At 38.7% G+C, this 24,908-nt stretch overlaps 1 protein-coding gene and 1 long non-coding RNA gene across 3 annotated transcripts; both read right to left on the bottom strand.

Moving 5' to 3' along the window:
- Positions 1-1,460: 1,460 nt before the first annotated feature.
- On the bottom strand, positions 1,461-20,042 carry hgh1 (HGH1 cochaperone). 2 transcript variants are annotated; one of them, XM_088337585.1, is made up of 10 exons: positions 19,943-20,042; positions 18,234-18,353; positions 18,024-18,162; positions 14,372-14,509; positions 12,582-12,733; positions 11,050-11,150; positions 9,014-9,112; positions 8,852-8,943; positions 7,451-7,573; positions 1,461-5,086 (listed from the first exon to the last, which is right to left on the bottom strand). In XM_088337585.1, the coding sequence occupies exons 1-10, from the start codon at positions 20,011-20,013 to the stop codon at positions 4,910-4,912; spliced, it is 1,212 nt and encodes a 403-aa protein (XP_088193711.1). In that variant the 5' UTR covers positions 20,014-20,042; the 3' UTR covers positions 1,461-4,909. The 2 variants fall into 2 exon arrangements, with proteins under 2 accessions (XP_088193711.1, XP_088193712.1); XM_088337586.1 differs by having other exon boundaries at positions 19,873-19,958.
- A 3,550-nt stretch (positions 20,043-23,592) lies between these two features.
- LOC148363628 (uncharacterized) lies at positions 23,593-24,857 on the bottom strand. Its single transcript, XR_015850611.1, has 2 exons — positions 24,812-24,857; positions 23,593-24,059 (listed from the first exon to the last, which is right to left on the bottom strand). It is a non-coding gene; the product is annotated as an uncharacterized LOC148363628 (long non-coding RNA).
- Between the last annotated feature and the right edge of the window lie 51 nt (positions 24,858-24,908).

Below are 24,908 nucleotides of genomic sequence, written 5' to 3'. Positions count from 1 at the left end.
TGAGGGGAGTTGTTTCAGTCCCTGAAAGCCCTGAGGATCTTGCCATTGCTGAATGGGTATCCTCCAGGCACAAGTCCAAACGTTTTTCTCATCCCTCACCTTCATAGCCTGGTCTTTTATCGAGCAATATCTACTCAACAAATAACAGATGTCATCAGCATTCACCACTTCATTAAACATCCTGACAATAACTATCTTGTTAGCATTATCAGTCAGCTTCTCCACTGTAAATCCAGAAAACTGGGGACTCACCCCCTCAAAACGATTCCAAAACTCTTGATAAAGAGCCACCGTTACAAAACTTACATCAAAGCCTTTGCCAGAAGGCAAGTTTATGACGCAATGTAAGTCCTCCATTTTAAACTTCAGAATTTTTTCAAGAAACTTGTTTATAAAATCAAGTCTTGACATTCCTACATCTTTGAACAAGAATCGTACGCAATTATGTCTCCGCCCGCCGGCATAATGCCGGGCCATGGCAGGACTCGGTATATTGATCGTGTACGCTCACCAGCCGGCTGCCGAAGGGAATTCCCCTCGCACGCGCACAGCCAATTGAGAAAGCCTTATTGACACTAATAACAGAAAACAATCTTGACAATCTCAACAGCAATCAAGCACATCCAGTTAAAGTAACCCTACCCAACCCTGGAAGTAACTCACAACACCATTACGATAAGCCATATAGTGAATGATTACGGTTGTGCGGACTAAACATCAGGGAATCCAGGTTGCTCTCACCCAACAGAGATATACACACGCTTTAACAAACCTGTTGCAACATATAGGATAACTATATGTGACCTTGCACGTCTCGTGACAACCAGGAGAAGGGCCACAAAAAAAATGGATCCGCTTTTCCCTTCGTTTTTATCGTGTAAACGGGTCAGCTTGAACTTACAATATCATACCTGCCCAACCTGTACGGTTTTGCCGTACAAAGTACGTTTTTATGCATTTTAAGACGAGTACGACGTACAAGGAAATCTGTACGGAAAAACGCAAATTTGTCAATTATGGGCACCATCCGGTAAACACCGACTATCATGAAACGGCAAATCAATCAAGTCAAACGAGTTCACCGCGCAAACCTCTAGCTCGGCATCGTCGTATTTCAAAGCATTCTAAATTGGTGTATGTAAGGTTCTGATCCATATACATTGCTAATTCGTTAACCCAATGTCAGTAGTTTCGGCAACAGTGCAATACCCAGGGGAAAAAACAGTTTATTGGATAGAACCTTTTATGTGGGTATTTTCTTATTTTGTGGAGTTTTATGGGCTATATGGCATAACATCCAACAAACTTCGCTTTGCAGTGACTCCGATAACGAGGTCAATCACACGCAATTGAAACAAATGATCAAATAATAAACCCAAACGAAAGAGATGGTATGTCTTATGGGAAATTGGGGCCACTACAGTGTAGGGTGTTTGAGGAAAATATAAAGCCAGGAAATGTGTATTTTTATTAAATGCTTTATTGAACAAAACCCAGAAAAGTTTCCATACAATATTTCATAGAAATGTGTAAACAGTGCACCCAAAACCAACCACAATACAAGGAAACACAATTAAATAAAACATACCAGGGGGAAACAGATAAGTTAATGTCCTTCTGGTTGTGGGAAGGCTTTATGGATAGAATGTGTTGTTTTACTTCACGTTGGAAGGCAATAAAGAGATTACTTTAGCAGTGAATATGTATTCGTGAATATAGAATTTAACTATGATGATGATAAGATTGACAATAAAAGTTTATTCTGGCTTTACCTTGTGTCTCTGAGTCAGATATTCCAAGTACAATATCTTTCCAAAATACAGTGGCACCTCTACTTACGAATTCAGTTTAACCTGAAAATTTTGTAAATAGGGACGCATTTTGTGAGTCAATGCACTAATCCGTTTTAAGGCCCGCAAAAGTTTGTTTTATTTTTTTCAATAAATCATAAAAGAGCATCAGAACATGAAACAAATACATGTAAAAAACTAAGAATAAAGGAAATAATAAAAATATTGGTTTACCTTTTTGCCTTGCGGTTATTGAAAAACTGATCTAATGACACCTGCTTTGGTCGGCTTTTATTTCCCAGTTTAGATACCTAATAATCTGAAACTTTTGTTTGAAGAGGCATTTGTAAGTAGAGGTACCACAATGGGTTGAACCCATTGTAAATCTTATGAGCTATAAAATGACAGATTTCAGACCAGAATGTATTCATCAGGGTCAGGTCCAAAACAAATGCAATAGTTTCAGGGTTAATGGAACAGAATTTACATTTGCATCAATATCTTTGTTAAATCTTTTTGCAGCATGCACTTTGGTGGGGTAAATCATGTGAATTATTTTAAGTGAATTTGCTTGCATTTTTTCCTAATAAATGGCTATTGGGTAACAACTTTTCCAGTCAATCAATTAATCACATTTCTTTTAAAAATACATATTTGGACAGTCACGGTTTTAGGCATGGGCGAGGCGGGCAGCCGCCCGGGCTGGCATTTTTACCATGACACACTAGAACCCCGATTTTAGCTAACCTGCATTGGCTCCCTGTCAGTTTAAGATGTGATTTCAAGGATCTGTTGGGTTTATGTAATATTATTCACAGACTTGCTCTCTCATATCTTTCAGATATAATTTCAAACTATGTTAATACTGGGACCTTTGCTCAGAAAATGCTGGTCTGCTAGTGATCCCAGGAGCCAAGAAGCGATCCACAGGTTTAAGAGCATTTTTCAGTCAGTCCCAGGTGGTGAGAAAGTTCTTTGTGAGATTTGGTCTGCAACATCTGCGGTACTGTTTAAATCCGGGCTTAAAACACACTTATATTTTATGAATGACTTTCACGTTGACGATATCTGTATTGCAACATCCATTGAAGCCTGGTCCTTCTGGATTACCTTAATTGTAGTCCCTTTTCTTAATGCTTATGTTTAGTTTTTCCTTGCCCTCATGTAGGTTCTAGATCAGGTTATGGTGTAATAATAGTCTGTAGTTTGCAATAATTGACGTTTGTGCAGCCCTTTGAGAATCCTTGTAATTAAGGGTTATACAAATAAACATGACTTCCCAAAAATAATACATGTGCACTGCAAAGTGGTTTTGTATTATCTTAACCACAAATGACATTGCCTCTTGTCAAATGGGTGCCCCTTAGTTGCAGCTTTGATGCCCCTGCTTGCCTCAAAGGTACAGAGAGACTAAAAGGCTGTGTGAGACAAGAAAAAGTGCAGGGGAGGGGCAGCGCAGGGGACAGTTCACTGGGTCTCTCAAAATGAATGACATGGGGAGGATTCACTGTACAGTAATACATAAAATTAGTTGGTGGCTCCGGTCTTCCAAATAACGCACAATATTCAGAACTTTGGAAATACAGGCCAACTGCTGCACATTTTTTATGAAATGGATAAAATATGTAAACATTAAGAATGTTTTTGAATTTTCAGTTTTATGTATTTAGCGTATCTGTATTATCGTAAATTTTGGACTATAGAGCGCACCTGATTATTACAGTAATTTTTTTATGAAAAAACATTTTGTAAAAAGATGAGCTGCACCTTACTTTTGCCCAGATTGAAATATGAGCTATTTAATAGAAACATGGTACACAGAGTTTCAATCTGATAGCCCGCAAGCGGGTCGCTGAACTTTTGATAAAACAAATACGTGTCTGTACAATGTCACCAGTTACTGAAATATGTCATGTTACATATCATTGGAAAGCTTAAACTTTTCGGATTCAAGTATACTCATCAGAGAGCATCAAGACCTGTCTGATACAAGATACCTGAAAAAATAAAGTCGCGATAACGCACCAACACGTACCCTGGCCTTCTTCAACTTCTTTGAATGTCCGCGAAAATGACTTTGTTAAATCAAGGGCAATCCATAGAATCCAACAGTGTAAGATATTTATTCCAAAGCACATGATAATGCAAACAGAAAAATAAAAATCCGCCATAAACATTTCTGCTTCGTTGGATGTTGCTTCTTGTTAACAGGCCAGTGGAATGTTCGTTTCGCAACCTTATTTCAGTTTACAAATAAACAGACTCGTAAAATTATTCCCAAAATGGTAGTTAGCCCTCTCTTTTAATTGACACCTTTTCATGATGAGGGTCGTTTCATGCTAGTTTTATTCATGCACAAATTGAGATTTCACATTAAACTTGCGTCTTTCTTGACAGATGTATTCCAACTCTCTCACTCTTACATTTTACTGCTCGGGCGCCCCTTTTACAAGGTACGTATTTTCGTATGTCAAGTACTATAGTTACCAATGAGTGAGCCAGTGCTACTGCTAACCTAGGTTCACTAGTATTTAACTCACTTATGGAGCGTGTAGAGTAAACCTAATACGTTCATGGTTAACTTATGGAATACGGCTATCTACATTGAGGTTGTTTGATGTGATTCATTGTAAATGTGTAACTATTGACTGTGGGTGAAGGAGATGAAATAGGTGAGATGCACAAACTTGCTTCCTCACTTGTGGGACAATATCCCAATAACATTTACAAATTGTGGTAGAGATCAGGTGTTCAAAGTCAGGCAGACTAAACAATTTGGTTAGATTTGTGAATATGTCAGGGTAAAGGTATGGGTCGGTAGCTAGGCATGTTATCCTTAGTTTCTCTAAATAGCGATTTTTGTGCATTACGAGAAGAGGAGCCACCTCATCCGACAGCTGCACAATATTAGGATAACTAGTAATTGCGAATGGTGTGGTGAATAGTGAGTCATAGCTTTTTTTGTTGTCTACCGTTTACTGGCCTCACCCACGGCGAGTACCGTTTACTATGGTTTACTGGCGTCTGTCATGGCGTCATCACGTGATTAGGTCACGTGTGTGCAGAAGGTCAATATAACAAAAAGTTTTGAATAAAATTATTTTTATATTCAGCCATATTCATGCCTGATCTCCTTCTGCTCCACCCTCTTGACATTTTCTTATCTGCCCCTCTTCTGCCTCCAGCTCTTGTTGCTCTTTGGCATAGGCTTCATTTAGTTTTTTTTCCACGTCCTCTGGAATTTTGACCTCCAGTAGGTTCTCCATACCCTCTTCCGGCTCATCAGCAATCAGCACCTGCAGACATTTGAAGCATTGCACTTTGGAAAAAAGATTACAGGTCAAAAGTTCATCTCTCTAATGATGCTAATTTGATATCTATGTTTTCTTTTCAGCCAGGTTGAAACAAAAATAACATAATTAACGATTCAACCCGAAAAAAAGGGTTTATAGGTTTAAGCTAAACCTTTTAGGAGACCATCCCTTATAACAGGGGTCGGGTACTTTTTTGACTCAAAGACTCATAAAAGCAAAATATATTAATTTTATTTTGGGAAAGAGCCACACCATATATTATGAGACAAATTTACGAAATTGCTAAACCCGTGCCCAAGACAAAATCTTAGTCTTCAGCACATTTATTTTTGATGAATTGATAAAAATTATGAAAAGAGAATAATGCCAGAGCCTGTGTCCCAAAATCAACAAATATTCCACTTTAAACTTGTCTCTTTCTTGCAATTACTCAAGATCGGTTAAACCCTTTTTTTCATACATATTGGTTTCAAAACCAGATGCAAGCAGTTATTTTGTAAAACCGTCACAACGTTCTGAGAACAGGGAGCCTGATGTGCTTACCTTTGGCGCAGACGGCGTAGGGCGAAAGACTAGAGGGTGTGCTTGCACTTTTTGCATAGCTCCACCCATCTCTCCCACTCGCCCAATCAAATAACTTTAAGTTCTCTTCCGGTGTTTTGGCGTATTTACAGTAGTTTGTTCTGTGGATTTCATCATAAGGTATCTGAACACTGAACACAGATTATATAGCGAGCTTTTATATAAAGGATTCTTTAGCGTTGTACAGCCAAAACAAGTTGTTTTTTTTGGTGTGTGTGTGTGTGTGTGTGTGACACCTTGACTGTAAATTGTAGTGAAAAACGTGCCCTATATATTCTGCGAAGTACTGCTTTATAATTCAGCTTTGGATTGGCTTTGCGTGTATCTAAACAGGTTCAATGGCTTATGTTTTTAACGAGATGGAGAAACGTTGCATGCAATCAAATTTGTCTCTGAGCCACAGGTACTCATAGAGAGAGCCATATATGACTCGCGAGCCATAGGTTCCCACCCCTGCCTTATAAGCACCTATACCCTTCTTAAACGTGCTTGATTAAACTCTTCTTTTTTAATCTTTTTGGTGGTTATTTCCGCCCCGAACAGGTTTGATAAAAGAGATAAAAGATAGCTGCAATGGAAAATATATCATAATGGCTCTTTGAACTCCGTTGGGCAGTGTTAACACATACTTCCATCCATTATCTGCACCGCTTATCCTCAGTAGGGTCGCGGGGGTGCTGGAGCCTATCCCGGCTGACTTCGGGCAGTGGGCTGAGGACACGCTGAACTCACAGAGACAGACAACTCACTCGCTCGTTCATACTTCGGGACAATTTGGACCGGCCAATTAACCTGACATGCATGTTTTTGGAACGTGGGATGAAACCGGAGTGCCCGGAGGAAACCCACGCAAGCACAGGGAGAACATGCAAACTCCACACAGGAGGGATTGATTAACACATATTTGATAAAAAAAAAAAAAAAAAAAGAATTTAACTTTTTATGACACCTCAAACTACGCACCCCACCTTTAACCAAAGAATGTGACCCCTTTTGACCCCCTTCTGCTCAGGTTCAGCCAAATGCTGCAAAGTTTATGCGACAGAGATTCACTGTGCAAATGGACAATGACCCAAAGCATGCAACAAAAGCAACCTAGGAGTTTATTATGGCAAAGAAGTGGAATATTCTGCAATGGCTAAGCCATTCTACAGATCCCAACCCAATTGAACCTGCATTTCACTTGATCAAGGTGGACAAACAAATAAACAAGCAACAACTCAAGGCTGCTGTTATAAAGGCCAGGAAAAGCATCAAGGAGGAGGAAAACCAGCGTTTGGTGTTGTCCATGGCTTCTAGACTCCGGAGAGTGTTTGCCTCAAAAGGATTTGCTACAAAATATTGATAACAAAGATTTTGTTTGGATTACGCTTATTTGTTTAATGCCGGTTGAGCTATTAAAATGTGGTGCGTTAATGAAAGATCATTTATTTCAAGTCTAAGGTAGTTGCATGTAGAGCATCACTTGTAAAAATTGGGTGTCTATCCAAATATTTTCGGGCCTAATTATACAGGATGTCGAAAATTTTATGTCGTAGCAATTTGAATGTTGGAAACTTCAGTTTAAAAAATTACAGATTGTTCACAAATCAATCATTTTAATGCTATCCTTCCATTTTCTGCACCGCTTACTTGAACCACGGGGGTAATTGTGGCTGAAATGTTTTCACGAACCCTAGTCAACTGGTCTTAATGGTTCAGTGGACCACATGCCAATTCAGTTGGTCCAGCCAGCAAGTGTATTCTTCTAGTAGTTTGAAGTACCTCAATCACTTTTACACATGTGGCGATGAGATGGGGAAGCCTCTCCCAACGGTGGTACTCCCTCAAAATAACGTACACGTTCTTCTCTTTCAGAGTTCGTCGGCAATGTTTAGTTGCAGACAGCTGCAAAACAATATTCAAAATCAAAATGTATTTGTAAAGCACTTTTCTGCCAATGAATTACCACTCAAAGTGCTGTATCAAAACAATCGGTGTACAATAAAAAAATAAAACCCTCTCTTTTGCCCCACCCAACAACCCATAACATCAAATACACACGCACATAATGGTAAAGAAAAAGAAAATAATTGAAATCAAATTAAAAAAAACATACGATTATGGCAAGGCACAGACTAAACATGTGAATAAAGGGACACAAAGGAGGCTCATCTAAACTAATTGGGATGGCAGCAGATGGCCTAAGGCAGGGGTCTGGAACCCAACATGTTAATCGAGCCATATTGGACCCCCCAAAGAACAACATTTTTTTCTGGAGCTGCAAAAAATTAAAAGCCTTATAAATATGCCCTTAACTGGGCAACAAAAATAGTGCAATTAAACGCAGCATGCATTTTAAAAAGGTAAATAAAATAAAACTGATATGGTTTATGTTTTATTGCTGCGCAAATGTCAGTGCGTTGGTAAAAGGCAGCAGCATCCTCCTGTCTCTCTTAAGATACTAAAATAACGCACCCATCCTTGGGTCTGAGCCACAAATTACAAATAATAGTGTCATGCAAAATATATACTGAAAAGAATCAGAAGTCACTTGACAAAAACAGCTAATTTATTACTAAATACGTGCCTATGAAAATATTGCCTTCTAAACCGTTTGATGTGACTTCGATGTTGAAATTAGGAGTGTAACAAGAGTGACATTGTGACGCAAACCCTTTGAAAGGGGTGGAGTTTGGGCCTGCAAAGCTCAGCTATAACACAGGACGGGTGAGAGAGGAAAACAATTGAAGAAAAAAATCCAGAGTTGTGCGTTGCAGCAAAGTTCTCGAGGCAGGAGTGAAGCCTGAAAGCCATTACTTCACACCACAATACAATTATTTCATACATTTTTACAGCTTGGAAACATTTTAATTTTTTTGGTGTCATGTTTATCCTCCTAAAGAATCATATTAAAACAAAATTATATTTCCCTTCCCCAGCTTTTGCATATTCCTAGGGTTTGTACTCATCTTTTGTGGGCAAATTCAAGCACTTTTAAAGGACTTGCAAACCCGAAAATTCATTTTTTTCCAGTACCATTAAAAAAATATATAAAAATTCAAGCATTTTCAAGGATTTCAAGCACCTGTACAAACTGTTTACCTACAATGTAGTGTACTCAGTTCTTGATAAGCATTTTGTTTGAATATATTTGCAAATTGTTATTTTATTTAATTTTTTTACCAGCATGAGTGTTTCCAGGAGCATCTTCCTAATATCAGGGTCGTCTTCTCTCTTCTTGTCCACCGGCAGATACTGAAGGTCCTCAGGCAGGCCTTGCCCACAATGACACACTCATAATCACCAAAATGATCATTGTTAACATATACAGGTCCAAGCTCAAACCTTCATTTTCCTCCTCGATTAATTCTTCTGGACCGGCCAGTGGAAGCAAGAGGTAAGGTAGGATGTCCACTTTCTCGCTTAGGAGCCACTCATGGTTTTCTGCAAGAGAGTAGTTATGACAAACATTGAGAAAGTCCAGCTTCTTTTGAGACAATGAAATTGCTCGACAGCAAAATATAAGCGGGTTGAGGCGACTGAAGTGAACAAAACCAGACTTCCCTGTATGAGGTTTTGAGGCTCCATATACAGTTCCAGTGTTTCCTATACCATAGGGATATTCTGGCGTGTCGCCAGAGTTTAATTTGTCCGGCTAGAGTCTCATAAACATGTATTAAAAAAATATAATATTTTTAAACTTACAGAGACCCCTCGCTACTTAGTGCTTCGTTGCGGCTGGTTTACTGCTTCACTGATTTTGAATTGAATTGTAATTATTGTCGTTTAAGTCAACGCATGGTGCATTGTATTCAGCAGAGAGCACACAGCAAATGCTTTTATGGGGGCGGGTTAGGAAGGACTGTGCGTAGGGTGGGAATGACTGTGTGCACGACTGTGATAGGCTAGTGTATGCGGTCACTCAAACAGCAGGGCGGGCGCACAAGTCCAAAAAACTGCCAAGCACAGCTACAGCTAGTATTTCAGCCGCTTGTTACATTGAAACGAAATTCGTCAATTAAATGGGACTCTCAGTAAAGTCAGAAAAGCGCAAAGAAATGGTGATCAACAGCGGGTACTCTGCTCCATGGACTATTATGAGGTTCAGGAGGCAACTGAGGCAGCGTTGTTGGAGAATGTACATCGCCTTTTCTTATTTTGAAATTGCTTTCTAAACACTGTACACCGGGGTTGCAAAGGATTTTCATTGGAATTTTATGTAAGTACAACAAAAACAAGATTGAATCTTGAGAAAGCAAAAAACTAGCACTGCCACGGCTAGTCTAAAGACTCTCGACTGCCAGGCCTGTATCTCACGAACGCCAGATCCATTTCGCATAAAATGGATGACCTGGAGCTACACAATCCGTGGGAAACCATCACATTCGGGACGGTTATATTTTAATCATTGCGGAGACCTGGCTTAATCCGAGGACACCGGATGCTACAGTAAAAGAAAATACAAAATGTACAACCACTCAAAGTACAATATTTTTGTAACAGCCAATTCTTGAGAAGTGTTTAAAAGTAGACGTCGAAGCCAGTACACTGCAAATGGTAAATAGTCTGCATTTTATATAGCGCTTTTCAAGTCAATGGACTTCCCAAAGTGTTGAGTTTTCCATTGTTTCTGTTCAAAGTGCCATTTATACATTCTTAACATGAACTTTTCTGTTACCTGACCACAACTCTGGTCAAAATGTTTGTTCCAAATGTTCACAAGACAAATCTAGTCTGGATTCCCAAATCTATCATTAATCTGAATAAGCATGAATTTCTAACAACGTAACTATTGTCTCTTTCTTCATTGTCAAATTCAAGCACTTTTAAGGACCTTTAAAGCTAGGTTTCCAATTTCTCTTGTACCATTAAAATAAATCTTATGTGAATAATTTTATAGCCCTGCTGTTTGAGATCACTACAGTGTAGCCTAAAGGAAAAATAACCTGAAATTTTGATTAATTGCAAAAATATATTAAACCAGCAGCTATAATTCACTGAATGGGGTGTAGAAAATGAAAGTTTCTGGGCCCAATTTAATTAGTGTTCAGTCAAATCTTCTAGTTCTTTTTCTTACTGACAACACTCAATGACGTCAAACTGAATGGAAAGTCAATTCTTCTAAAGTTTAACTTATGTGTTAACTAACGCATGTCGGCGTCACTTAATTTTCTTACTTTAATCATTAAGTGGAATAATTAAAATTGTAATGCATGGTCTATCTAGTCAGACTGCTGAGAAACATGGCCAGAATTTTAGACATTTACAAAACGTAACCCGAAATTCAAACACTTTTCAAACCTTGAAAACAGATAATTAAAATTCAAGTATTTTCAAGAATTTCAAGCACCCTACAAACCTTTTATAATTATAAATCTCACCGTGGTCGAAGCAGCAGTTGCGCAGAAAGCCAATGACTCCACCACGTCGCACCGCCGATCCCTGAAAATGTGAGAAGGGCAACAAGCGTTGGACCAGACACCTGAAAAACACAAAAATGAACACAGGTGGGAACCCCCATCTATAGATCATCCCAATCAGTAGAGTTCCAAATGCCTGGCAGAAAAAAAACAAGGAATGAGATTCAACCCATACCAACAGACCAAAATCTATAGCGTATAAACAGGGTTGGGTAAGGTTACTTTAACTTGATTACTATCAATTACTTTTGGATTACTCCAATACCAAATATGCTAATAAAAGACATAAGAAACTAAATATGAATAAAATTACAAAATTTTGTGCAGGCTTGGGGAGTAACGGAATACATGGAACGGCAAAAATGATGTTGACAAGCAGTTTGGATTTATTTTCATTTTGTTTCTGTCGCAATTTATGTTAGTTTTGCAGGAGATCAAAGAGATCAAAGCCAGGAGAGAAAGCTTACCATGTGTTGCGAGTCATAATTTTATTCATATTTAGTTTATTTTGTCTTTTATTAGCATATTTGGTATTGGAGTAATCCAGAAGTAATTGAAAGTAATCAAGTTAAAGTAACCCTACCCAACCCTGCGTATAAATCCATTTTCTGAAATATTGTCCCCTAGTGCAGAAAACAGAAATACGTTTTTGTTTTTTTTTAACTTTATTTTGAATCGTTGTAAAGGCTTGGGCGCAGCTCATGAGTCTCAGGGAATTATTTCAGTATGAAAAATCACAATTTAGATAGCAGGAGTGGCTTTGATTAGATCTTTGCCCACACATTGAGGCAGCCTCCACATCCCAGTTTTGCTTTCTGTATCCAGCGTATGTGAGGGCAGTGTGGTGAGAAAAGCGAAGATATAAGTACAGACAGTTAACACTTCAAAGCTTTTTTATTTTTAAAGTGGACGATAAGGTTCCTTTATCGTCGTCGGGACAGAGAGGGATGACATTTAGTGTATCGCAATTGTGACAGAAATTGTATGATCACGACACCGGAAACATCAGGTGCTGAAAAGTTCATGCATTGTTCATGCATTGTTCATGCATAAGTTCAGTGTTCTTACAATAAAATGTTATTTTGCAATCAAAGTGCACTAGTGTTTATAGAAAGCATTGTTTAGATATCAGCGCAATCACAAATGCAGAAAAAGCATTGAAGTGAAAGTTCTGCTTGAACTGCATCCTACCACAAAAAAATGTTTTCTCAGAAATTATTTTGGAAACGAGTATTTTCAAAATACTTAAATATTAATAACTGTATTTTACTAAACAAATGTAAAAGCTTGAAAAATAATTTTCTAAAGAAAGATGAGGGTTCAAGTTTTCTTCTGACACTCCTATGCCAATATAGGTATATAACTACATTTACTGTAGGCCTTCAAAAATAGATCAAAATGGCAAAAATTGGCCGGCTCTTCCCATTTGAAAGAAACATCTGGGATTGAATGAGATGAGACAAATGTGGGCATTTGTTGGGTTTAGGAGAGACCTTTCTTTATCCATGAGGAAACGTCTGGCTTCAGGTAGCTGTGTGAGATTGGACAGCAGAGTAGCCAGGTAATGTAGTTCGGCGTCGGGGTTGTAATTTTTTGTGCAGAACATGTCCACTATCTGAGCCAGACCAATCTCCTCCTGGAGAACCTTGAAAAACCAACGGATTGCATTACATTTCTTTTCTAATTTTTAGTGTCAATTACTCTTACAGTAATAATAGTTGCATTTCATCAAGTGCATCATTTTGATGTTGATATTTAGACACAGCATTACATCAACTTGTGCAGTAAAAAAATAAATTTAAAAAATCCACTTGTAATCGATGCCCTCTTAAAATTCATTGCCAATTGATGGCACAAGGTTTTGGTAAAGCACTCAATCTTCATTGGGTTAGTTTAAATGCAGGCCCGATTAATATCAGAATATAGCCAATATTAGTGTTATGTTAAGCCATTAAAATGAGCAAAGAAATACGATTCTTAATCACACTCTGAGAAGTACAATTACAATGGTTGAGCTACTCCATTCTATTTCTGATTACTCTTTCTTGAATTCCATGAGACCAATTTAACTCCCTCCTCAATTTTAACCTCAGTGATGTTTCATCTTCTGCGATGCTACAAAGAACTGGGCTACTCAGACCAAAACTGATTATACACACTAACTCTACTTAATAAAAAAAGCATTCCATTTGATTTTCTTTTTCTCAGCGCAAATCCATGCTACTGGCAAGCCAGGTACATGCACAACCTTTAACAACATGGAACGCAGCGACAAAGCAAATTTCTTTAGTCGGGAGTCAACAAGCATGGAACTTTGTTGATTGTGGTAACTGACATGAATGAAATCATATTTTATTTAATATTAAAATTTAAATGCAGAAACGACATCAATTACCCTACCACTTCCAATTGGGTTATGCTCACATGCCATGTATACGAATTTAAATTGTCACAAGTCACGTAAACTTCCAAAAAATGAATTCTGATTTCAATCAGACTATCGACTCATTGTTCATTTACTGAGTTGGATGAGGGAGATATAATGTCCTATCAGGTAATTAATAGAAACAGAATATTACCAGAACAGTAATCCCCTGCTGTAACGCGGTTAACTATGAGGTTTCGCTATAACGTGGATCTTTATTGTGCATTGTGTCCTGAATCTGATCCGTTAAGCTGCCATACCGCCTCTTCTCTAGCGAAGCGTCAATAATGTTGCAAATTAATAGGTTCACAAATGCCTTAACCCCCTGGGTCGTCGGGGCTGCACTGAAGACACAACTCTGGACAGCTCTCTCCATGTCTCACCAGAGTAGAGGAAGTAACCAGCGCTTGCACAAGTCTGATCTTTGATTTCAATGTTATAACTTCCTGGAGTTGAGTATTACTTCCTTGGACTTTGTGGAGTCCAGTATTACTTTATTTTTTTAAACGCCACGTTCATTTTGGGAGTCTGTTTGGGGTTTGGACTGTACCTTAAACCCACCTCTCACTTTCACCATATTAATACTACACTAACAAAAAACTGTGGTGACAAGCCTCCAGCCTAATGTATTCCGCAGCCATAAGACCTTTGACAAAAGAGAAGATATTCCACTTTTAACTTTTTAAGAATACCTCAAATAACGCACTACACCTTTAAAGTCTAATACCTACACTAGTGTGGCCTAAAACAACTCTGGGCAGACATTCAGGGTTGTTAAGGTCTAAAATGAACCATTATTATACTATTTTTAGTCATGGGCAATGTGTTAGTTGTAAATTCTCCCACTGGTCACAATACCTTAAAAATTTCCTTGCATGTCTTCTCATGGCGCGTCAAGTTAGACAGGATTGTGCAGATCTGGTCCGAAAAGGGGAACCGTGGATCCTTAAGTTCCTTGCACAGTGATGGGACTATGGCAACGTCCTTCACCAAAACCTGACAAAAACATAAGTGATTTTTCATATTTGTTTATTGGAGCATGGGACTGCTAGATGTGACCTTTCGGCATTTAGTGCCTTTCCCTTTTGTATAGATAAATAACCGGTTCCATAAAATTTAGGATTTATCATTTGACATGGGACAAATACATCAACATGACATGTTAGAAGGGATCCTTGTATAAATCTATATTCTCTCAAATGCTTCTGAATTGTATCGAGCTTAACAGTGTACTTGACGATGACCCAAAGCATACTGCGGTTACCAAACAAATCAGACCTTTTAAAGCAAATGAAAAAGAATGTTCACATTTTCCAACATGTTAATCAACTCAGATAATTTCCATTGAGGTTGCATTTTCCTTCCTGAAATAAATTACAAATTTGTAGTTAGTATGATGCATCTCAGTCATGTATTTATGCATTTTCTAACCGCTTAGTCGCAGGCTTGCTGGAACCCATGCCAGCTGACATAGGGAGCACAGGACCTGAACTGTTAGTTAGCCAATCACAGGTACTAAGAAACAGATGGTAATTGATCCTCGTGACAATACGGGTTTTTGGAAACTTGAAGGAAACAGGAAAGCAAGGAGAAAACACGCACAGGCACAAACTCCTCAGGAGGTTCAGCAGTTGTAATTGAACCTGGAACCCCTTAACAATGTTAGCCAGTGTTAGACCAAATTTATTCATCTTGCTCTTCCAAACAAAGCAGCCCAAAAACAAAAAAATCAAATGCAAAGACCAGAGATGCCACATCCACACAAATATAGATATCTCTCTCTCAGACAGACAGAGAGAGAGAGAGCCCTTTCAGTCCCTTGAGCTATATATATATATATATATATATATATATATATATATATATATATATATATATGCAGCCATCGATTTATTATCTGCACCCCTTATCTTGAGTAGGGTTACAGGGGTGCTGGAGCACATCTCAGCCATCGTCGGTCAGTGGGTGGGGGACACCCTGAACCGCTTCCTAGCCAGTCGCAAGGCGCATGGATACAGACCACTCACTGGCAACTTAAGAGAAAAGAAGACGAAATCCAGCGCTTCATTCGCAATGACCTGGATTGTTAGACAATTTAAGAAGCAAGGCCAGACCATCCGCTAGGGGCGCTTCACCCAGGAGGAGAATCTTGAGTTGTGCCGCAATATCAAGCACCTGCTGGAAGTGACAGGCATCACAACTGTTGATTAGCTTCTCTTCCCGAGTCACCACAAGGAGGTGAGGATGCAAATCATTAGGCTCAAAAAAGCAAGGCTTCTTGAAGACCATTGGTGGGACACACACTTGCATACGAAGGCTGCAACAATTAGTCAAAACTGTCAACATGATTTATGTAATAGAAATAGTTGAGAATTATTTTTCGCCAGACACATTTTTCCAACAGAGTGAGGCATCTCTACTAATGATCAACCAGTACGGGTTTTTCAGGGCTGAGGTCAATAACCAATATAATAGAACTTAAATAGCTCCCTGAACTTTTTACAATAAATTAGAATTTTAATACCACTAACATAATTCACCTTTCACTTAAACCAAAAACAGTGCAGGAAATAAAATCAGCCTTAGCAGCAACTTGTATAACTGCACATAAAAACTTTAATAAGGATGGTGTGATTGATAGTCTGTAGTTTGCAATAGTCTGTAGTCTGTGCATTCCTTTGAGACTCCTTGTGATTAAGGCATATACAAATAAACATGACTTGACTCATTCATTAACACCTAGGGACAATTTGGACCAGCAAATTAACCTGATATGCATGTTTAAGTAATGTGGGAGGAAACCTAAGTGCCCGGGGAGAACATGCAAACTCCGCACAGAAGGGTTTGTAGCTGGAATTGCCCCCATGACCTCAGAACCACTCAGCCTGGTAGCGCTAATTCCTCTCCAGGCGAACATATGTTTCCAACCGGTTTTGAACCGGGGACGTTTTGCTTGTTAGGAGGTATAGAATAGAAAAATAAAAAAGACATAAAAAAATTCAAGTGTAAAACCGAGAAGTACTAAATAAGTCACTATTTACAGGTGGTGGAAAATAATCACATTTTTCTTTTACAGTAATCACTCGCTGTATTGTGGTTTACTTTTTGATGTTTCGGTACTTGTATACGTGTATTTTCATCGTGCATTGTGTTCTGCGGCAGATAACACACAGCAAATGCTATTACGGGGCAGGTGACGGAGGGCTGTGCGTATGTGTAGACTGGAGTGACTGTGTGCATGACTGTGATAGGTTGGTGTATGTTTTTATTCAAACAGCGGCCACCAAAACATAATGCGAAGCATGGCAACAGCTATTTTAGCGGCTAATTACATTAAAGGTAATTCATTAATCAAATCAGACTCTAAGGAAAGTCAGAAGAGCACAAAGAAATGCTGATCACCACCAGGTGCTCAGTGGCTTAGTTTTGGGCCCGGGAATAGACTGAGGCTGCGTTGGGAGAGAAAGCAATAGCAAGGCTTCAGGTCTGGCTTACTGCTACGGCTAGGCTACATAACAACACTTTTGAGACTGTATCTCACCAACGTAAGGTCCATTACTAATAAAATGCATGACGTGGAGTTAAAACTTGTGGGAAACCGTTACATTCAAGACTTATATTTTAATCATCATGGGGACCTGGTTCAACCCGAGGAGCCCCACTGCTAGCCGACCGCTCTCTACATCGGTTTTTACACTTAAAAAGGAGCCCTACAATTTAGTTGTACTATTGTCTAATCACAATAAAGACTATTCATTTAGTGATTCATCTGCGATTCTGTGTTTTTAATTGTAGATATTGAGTTGTCATTTTGTTCCAATCGTACATACAGTATCATATGTTACTGATATCTAATAAATAAATACACTTTTTACTTAGCTGGTTTAGCATTCCGGCTTCAACAGAGACACGAAAGCCGGGGGGAATCGGAGAGGAGGCGGACTTGCTAACACGAGGTGGTGTATCCCTGGATTTTCACAGAGAAAAGATTTCCATCTGCCGCAGGGATGTCGAACTTTTGGACTAGCGTGACGTCGTCCACTCCGCTACAAGCACCCCTAGGGCATCATGTTAATCTGTAAATAAACAACGGGGTAGACTGCTGGAAGTGTGAATTTCCCTACGGGGATGAATAAAGTATCTATCTATCTATCTATCTATCTATCTATCTATCTATCTACTATTGCGGGACTTTTTTGGAACACACCCTGCGAAAAACAAGGGATTACTATTTATGGGAAAAAACAAATTAAATTGAAAAAAAAAAAACAGACGAAAACATTTCGGAGATGTACTAAATAAGGCACTTTTTACAGGTGATTAATAATAACAGCGTTTTTATTTTATAAGGAATATCTTAAAACAAAGTTGATCAGAAGCTAAAATGTTCACACACTTGTAATTAGAGAAAACGTAATTCTCTGACAAAACTCGCACTTGCTCATTTTATATTAATTCTATTTTGATGCTAACCCACAAAATGCCAATAACAAGAATTGACATTTAGTACCTTGTGTAGAGTCTCGTCGGCTGACAGGTTGATGAGGATGAAGTAGCAGTCCTTTGCTATCGCTATAGATGGGTCACACCTAAGTGAAAATAGAGCAGCTACCAAAACAGGATTGGTACGGAGGAAGCGGCAACCATCGCTGTAAACAAACACACAAAACAAAATCAGTGTTTGTTGTTGATTACCATTATTGTAATCGTCACCACCAACCTGGTTCCAGACAAGCCCAGGATATAGCCGGTGGTGTGGCCTTTAATGTCGACCCTTGCTGTAGGTGTTAGGAACGTAAGTAGCTCGTCAGCCTCGGATTTGCTCGACATCTTTAAAGATCTGAAAAACAAACCTTTTATTTTTGCTTGTCAGTTGAAGGACCTATACATCTTCTATCTATGCATTTGGTAACATTTGGGGATTTTTCATTGTAAACGAGACAGACATTTTTTAATTCTTCCCCCACCGAAAAAGGTTTTGTTGAGGACCTATAGTGTGAAATGAAGAGACAGTGAATTAATGGTTTCTACAGCTTAAGGTAAGTTAAATTCAAGACTTTTAAATGCCTTTTAAATTTAAGACAAAGTCGACAAAAAAGAAAAGAAAATCACAATTAAAACACAAAACAAAAAAACACCAATATTTATTGCACACAATACATTGTGCCTCATACGCATTTGCTGGCACAGCTTTTAGCATTGGCACAAAATGTTCACTACTCATAAAATATCCACATGGTCAAAAAAAAAAAAAAAAAAAAAACCTCTTGGTCCCAAGTTGATAAGCATCTTTTGAGTGGACCCAAGACATGCATCCGACTGAAACCACATCATTGTTTTGATCGTCCCTTTTGGTGGTCACACCATGTTGCCAACAAGGTAAATCAGTGAATTATTAAAAAAAGACAATTGATAAATACTACTAAATATTTTTGGTTCACACAAATACAATCTCATTCATGTGTTTACGCTTAAGACTTTCGAAAATTGGAAACATTTTAAAGCCAATTAAGGCTTTATTTTTTTAATAATGAATTCAATGCCTTTAAAGACGTTTTAAGGATCTGCGGGAACCGTGGAATTACGGGGCTTGTACTCCATAAAACTTTTTCAGAGTAAAATGTAAGCACTTTAAAGGACAGATTTCGCAATTTCTCCAGTACTGTTAAATGAAGAGATCCGGTGTGAATTATGTTTATCTCGGATCTAATAACAAATCTGTGATTTATATATGCAATTTACAATCTTGCATGTGCATATATCAAGACATATGATTTTTAAATCTTCTGTCAATTGGCTGGTATAAACTGACATGTGTTCAGCCTTTCTGCCTCAACGATGCGCGCGCTGCTTGGCTACGTCGCACTTGTTTACAAACACGGAAATGGGTCTAAGGGTGGTATTAACGTTTGCATTACTAATTATATATATATATATATATATATATATATATATATATGTATAAATGGCCATTCATACCTTATTTAAATGCTATTTTACGATGTTTTATTGCACTATTGTTACGATGCACTTACAACTTCAGCCAGTCACAAAGCACTATCTTGTAAATATTTTTTGCCTGTACGAACATTTTTTGTCTTATTTTTCCATTTTGATTATTTTTTACGTGTTTATAATGTACTGCCAAGTCGTTCAATGACTATAAATACAAACGAAAAAGGCTGACAGGTCATAAATTGGTAATAACTGCAGACATTGTTTCGACCGCTTTTCTTGAGAATTTGGTCAAATTTACACTTTAAAAATCGAATGAGCAAATGAATAAATACAAAACCCCAAACTTTTCAATGTGGATGGCGACTGACAAAAGTACAATTTACAACACCGATAAACCTTACACCGTCAGAGTGTTTACTCCTGCGCGTTAATCTTCAATTTAGAATTCAGAATGTCAAGAATGTTCCATACCTCCACGTGTGGCTGCTGGCGACCGAAATCACATCTTCTTCTTCACCTTTTACGGCGGTTGGCACCTTCATATTAGTGTATTACCGCCCCCTATCATCACAAATCCCACCACTTCTTAAATTCTCTTCGAAAGTCACGTAACGCATACCTGTCAACCTCCACAGCTCCATGCCCTTACAAACGGTCGTATTTTCCCTTAAAAATACAAAATAATCTTACACCATATTATTTTTCAAACGTGTTTATGTAGTTTAACAAGTTATATTGTACATGTGTTTCGTTATATCACATATATATTGTTAATTAACATTTTGTTGTGAGAACCTGAGTTGCTCGACATGAATGAGATTTATTATAAAAAAAGTTAGAAAATTAAGTAGCTTGGACGTTCACTGTAGAAGGAAAAAATACATGCAAATATAATTAAGTAGAATAATAAATTTTCTTATTCAAATTATTAATTCATTTTCCACATTAGATTATTGTTGGCAATATACTGATTAAAGGGATAACCACAAACCTGTCTCTTTTCATTTTCTCATTTTATACTTCTTTTTTTTTCTTAACTTCTTTATACAACCTAATAATTCCTAATATAGTGCATCAAAGAAAGTAAGCCGTTTTAGAGCCGGCTCTCTTTAATGAGTTGAGCCGAAAAAGCCGGTTCTCTAAAAAGAGACTGACTTCCTTTCACTACACAACCACCACGTGAAATCCGATGTTTTTTTAAGACCACATATTATTCAAATTTACTCAATCAACCTCACCTGTTGTTTTCAGATCAGAATGACTTACGGCGTTTTAATTCAATTGCGACTTGACGATTGTATCCAAAGAAAATTCAAAACTATGTTGTAATGTAGGCTTACTGCTCTGCTTTCGCTTTGTTCACGTGTGATCCGAATGATGCATGATGGCAAATCCCCAGGTGACAGACGCATGCGCACAGTAGCATCAAACCGCTCGCTTTGTTTGCAACGAAAAAAAAACATTACCGAGCTAGAGGCTACCGCGGCGAACTCGTTTAACTTGATTGATTTGCCGTTTCGTGATAGTCGGTGTATACCGGATGGTACCCATAATTGACAAGTTTGCGTTTTTCCGTACAGATTTTCTTGTACGTCGTACACGTCTTAAAATGCGTAATAAACCTACTTTGTACGGCAAAAACGTACAGGTTGACAAGTATGCGTAACACCTCAAAAATTGCAAAAGGATGCTTCATTGAGGCTTATTATCTGGGTCCAGCAATCCTTTCAGCGATAATTAATTCACTCCTTCTACCACCACCTTCTTCACCTCCTCCCGATGCATGTTGTACGTCCTGCAGTCCATTACCTTATAGATGCTTCACTGACTTCCTTCTGACACTCCTCACACAATCCAGTGTTATGCTTTTCCCTTTTTTCCAGGACCTCAAATCTTTAATCTTTCTTTTACAACAGGGATCTCCAACGTTGTGCCTGTGGTCCCCAGGGTGGCCCCTGAGGACAATTTTAGGTGAAGTGTTTGTAGATGCTTGAAATGGTTGCCATGTTTTTTAAGCCAGGTGTTGGGCTAGGGTTAGGAGCTAGGGTTTGGGATTCAAATAAGGGTTTTAAATTTGTTTATGGTTTTAAAATAGGATAGGGACTAGAGATGAAAACTAATGTTTGGGCTCCTTATCAAGGCATAAAAGTAAATTTAGGGTTCCGAAATAGGGTTGGAGCTTGGGTTAAAGCTAGAGTTAGGTGTAGGTTTAAGGTTGGTTGGTTTGTTGTGTGATGATTTCATAAACGTCGGAATGGTTTTAAAACAAGATAGTACACAAGGACGCACCATTCAGGATCGTAACTGTCTGTTTGCTTTCTGATTTTTCACACTCAACGTACAAATCCGGTGCGCGCATGCACAGATCAGACAAGCACAACAAAACATCACTAACCATGACAGGTTGGTTGGTCGGTCGGTCAGATGGTCGGATGGTCGGTTGGTTGGATTGACCACTTGGGTCGTATGAACACCATTTGTTGTTTCTTAGGCAAGTAGGGTTCTAAAATAGGTTAGGACCTATGGGTAGGTTTGAAACTGGGTTAGTGCTAGAATTGCAGCTAGAATTAGATGTAAGGCTCGGGTTAAGAGCAAGGGTTTGGCCTGCAATTTGTGGTTTGAAACCGATTTTACGTGTCCGAAATAAGGTTGTGGGTAGAGATAGTATTTCAAACTAAAGTTTTGGCTTCTGATTTTTTTGTGGTGGCGGAGTCTGTATAACCCTACTTCCAATAATTAAGCTGGTGATAATATAGTAACAATATAAGTTGTCATTTTTTACAAATTCATACAAAACTGGGTACTTTTTGCGCTAAAAGGTAGCAAAAAAGTAGCTCTTTGTTTGAAAAAGGTTGAAGTCCCCCAAGTAGCGAACGGCCCTTAGTAGATTAGGCCCAATCCCATTTCTCTCACTCGGCCCTGAGGACCCTCCAGTGAGGTCCCTCGAAGAGGAGTGCCCTCCGCGAGTGAAGTGCAAAGCGGAGATGGCTTGGACAAGACTTGCAAGGTTCCACCCCTGTCCAGGAGATGGCGGTAATATTAATTGGCTGTAGACCTCAGTGACGTATTGGTCTACGTCACATGTAAACAACTCGAGTCTCAACTTGTAGTGTGTCAGTTGGAGAGTTCGTGCAACGTTAAAAATGCCCGCTACTGCTGTGTTATTACCGATTGCCTGAAAGCTCATCATCTTTTCCGTGTCTCCAATAAACGGAGGAGAAATGTGCTATACTGAAGACAGCTTCGGCGCTATGTAGTGCTGATTCATCTTTACAAGGTACGTACACTCATTAAAAAAATGACCCGTTCGGTCAAATACAGTAAAAGTTAACATACAATGCACGTTCACATAATACCTTATGTTTGTGTAGACATAAATGGCAATCTACTTATTAGTATCTTAATGCCATTTTATGACATATAGTAGGGGTCTTTAGTGTGTGACATGATGAAAAGTAAACAAACACAAGAACAGTCCACCTGACCCTTAAGCTGACATAATATCGTCACCAAACTTCCCTGTACGACCCAAAAACCTTGGTTCATAAGGAATTTAATTCAAAAGAGTTGTCATTGGATATAAAAAAGCTCATTTCAACATGTTTTCATGATGCTTACATCATCTATGCCCACATTTATGTCTAAATTGTCTGTTATCTATTGTGTTCCAGAGTGGCTGTCCCATAAGCGTGGACAGGTTGGACAGGAATGTTCCCATCCTGTGCTTATGGTTCGATGTGAAGTCAAAACTCATTCAGGACTTAAGGTTGAGCAAGAAGGTCATGTGGGCCCTGCAGGAGCTGCTAAAGAGGGAACAGGGCCATGGCTGGAGGGCCTATACTGGCTGGCCCACGGTCTGTCCTACCGTGTGGTGTCACGGGTCTTCAGGGTTCCAAGGTCCACGATACACAGAATTGTCCACAGTTAATATGGAATAAATTGCCCAAAAGCCATGTTTTAGGCTTTGGAAGTCAGACCCACATTTGCATTCCGTGCTTTTCTGCATTACTATTCAATAAACATCTTTATTTTGAGTAACACCTTGGTGGTTTATTTCATAATGATGTGAGATACTGTGTGTGAACTATGTGACTGTTGGACAGAAAACAACTACAAATCACTCCAGTTTAAATAATAGTTTACTTTCAGAAAAACAAAATCACATTGGGCCGAAATACATAATAGTAAATAAATAATATGTCACAAATTGTAACAAAAATATACCAATACTTCCATAAAGCTGGAAAACACAAACTGGAACTTCATTGAGTTCTTAATAAAATAAAATATTTTCCTTTTATAAAACAAAGGGAAACATTGCAGGGATGTCACTGTTCTGGAAATTTGTCCACGAGCTTCCCAAAAAGGACGGGAACCGCTCAGTTTTGGCCACAGTTTCCTCGAGCCTTTTCCTCACTCCGGCAGACTCCGCTTTCAAAAAGTCAAGGAGTGTATCGTGCTTCCTTTTTTTTCTGGGTGATTTGGGGTTTGGCGCCGGATTAGAAGATGCCAACGACGTGCCCGTCGGTGTGGATGGCGTGGTAGCTGTGATGGTGGCCAGCTCTTCCACGGGACGTTCTACATTGGCCTTTAGGTTGGGTGGAAAAAACAAGAATTACTTAATGCTTGTGTATTGCACAAAAACAACTGTGTATAGGATGCTCAACAAGTTGATGTGAGAAATTATAGGATGTGTTCTGGATAATTATTTGATAGTGAATAGATACACAAAATTGACATGTTATTCTTATGGCTGTAAGAGCCTTCTATTGGCCAGCATCACATATGCTTTAGAATTGTCTCCACATTTGGACAACATTTTGAAAAGGTAATTAGTTTACTTAATATGTGTTTACAGAGAAGGCAGTGGACTGTGTGATAGTAATTTGTTTCAACTGTATTTCCACGTGAAATTCGGAGACATTACTCATAATGCATGATGAAAACTAATGCATTCTGATCTCACATGAAATAATCATATTGTAAATAAAACACGACACCCGAAATTGTGTGCAGTAAACAAGCGCGTATGTCCAGAACGTTATTCTGACTATGCTCCTTTAGCGACTGGCCATGTACATGTAAAAGCACGACTCGTTTAAGATACAAACAGGGATGGGCTGAACCGTGATTTTCTGCAGTTATCCTACTTTAGAGTTTGTAGCGTGAAGATTATTTTTTGGCAGCTCCCTTGGTAGATTTGTGCACTTCGTAAAGTAGCGATTTTGCAATGTTCATGTTTTAACGCGAAAATACGATTTTCTATTTCATTTACGTCCAACTAAGATATCTCAATACATTTTGTTGCAAATACATGCGTGGTTGTGGAAAACTACTTACATTTGTGCGGTTCCTTTCCGGGCATGTTTGTTGATATTGAGAATTCGCAAAGCCTTCTGGGTAGTCACTTCGCCACCAAGTGAGGTAGGGAGCCCCC

This window comes from Urocampus carinirostris, chromosome 6 (genome assembly GCF_059441175.1).
Source record: "Urocampus carinirostris isolate Australia breed hairy pipefish chromosome 6, RoL_Ucar_1.0, whole genome shotgun sequence".
NCBI lineage: Eukaryota > Metazoa > Chordata > Actinopteri > Syngnathiformes > Syngnathidae > Urocampus > Urocampus carinirostris.
This window is presented reverse-complemented; position numbering and strand designations above follow the sequence as displayed.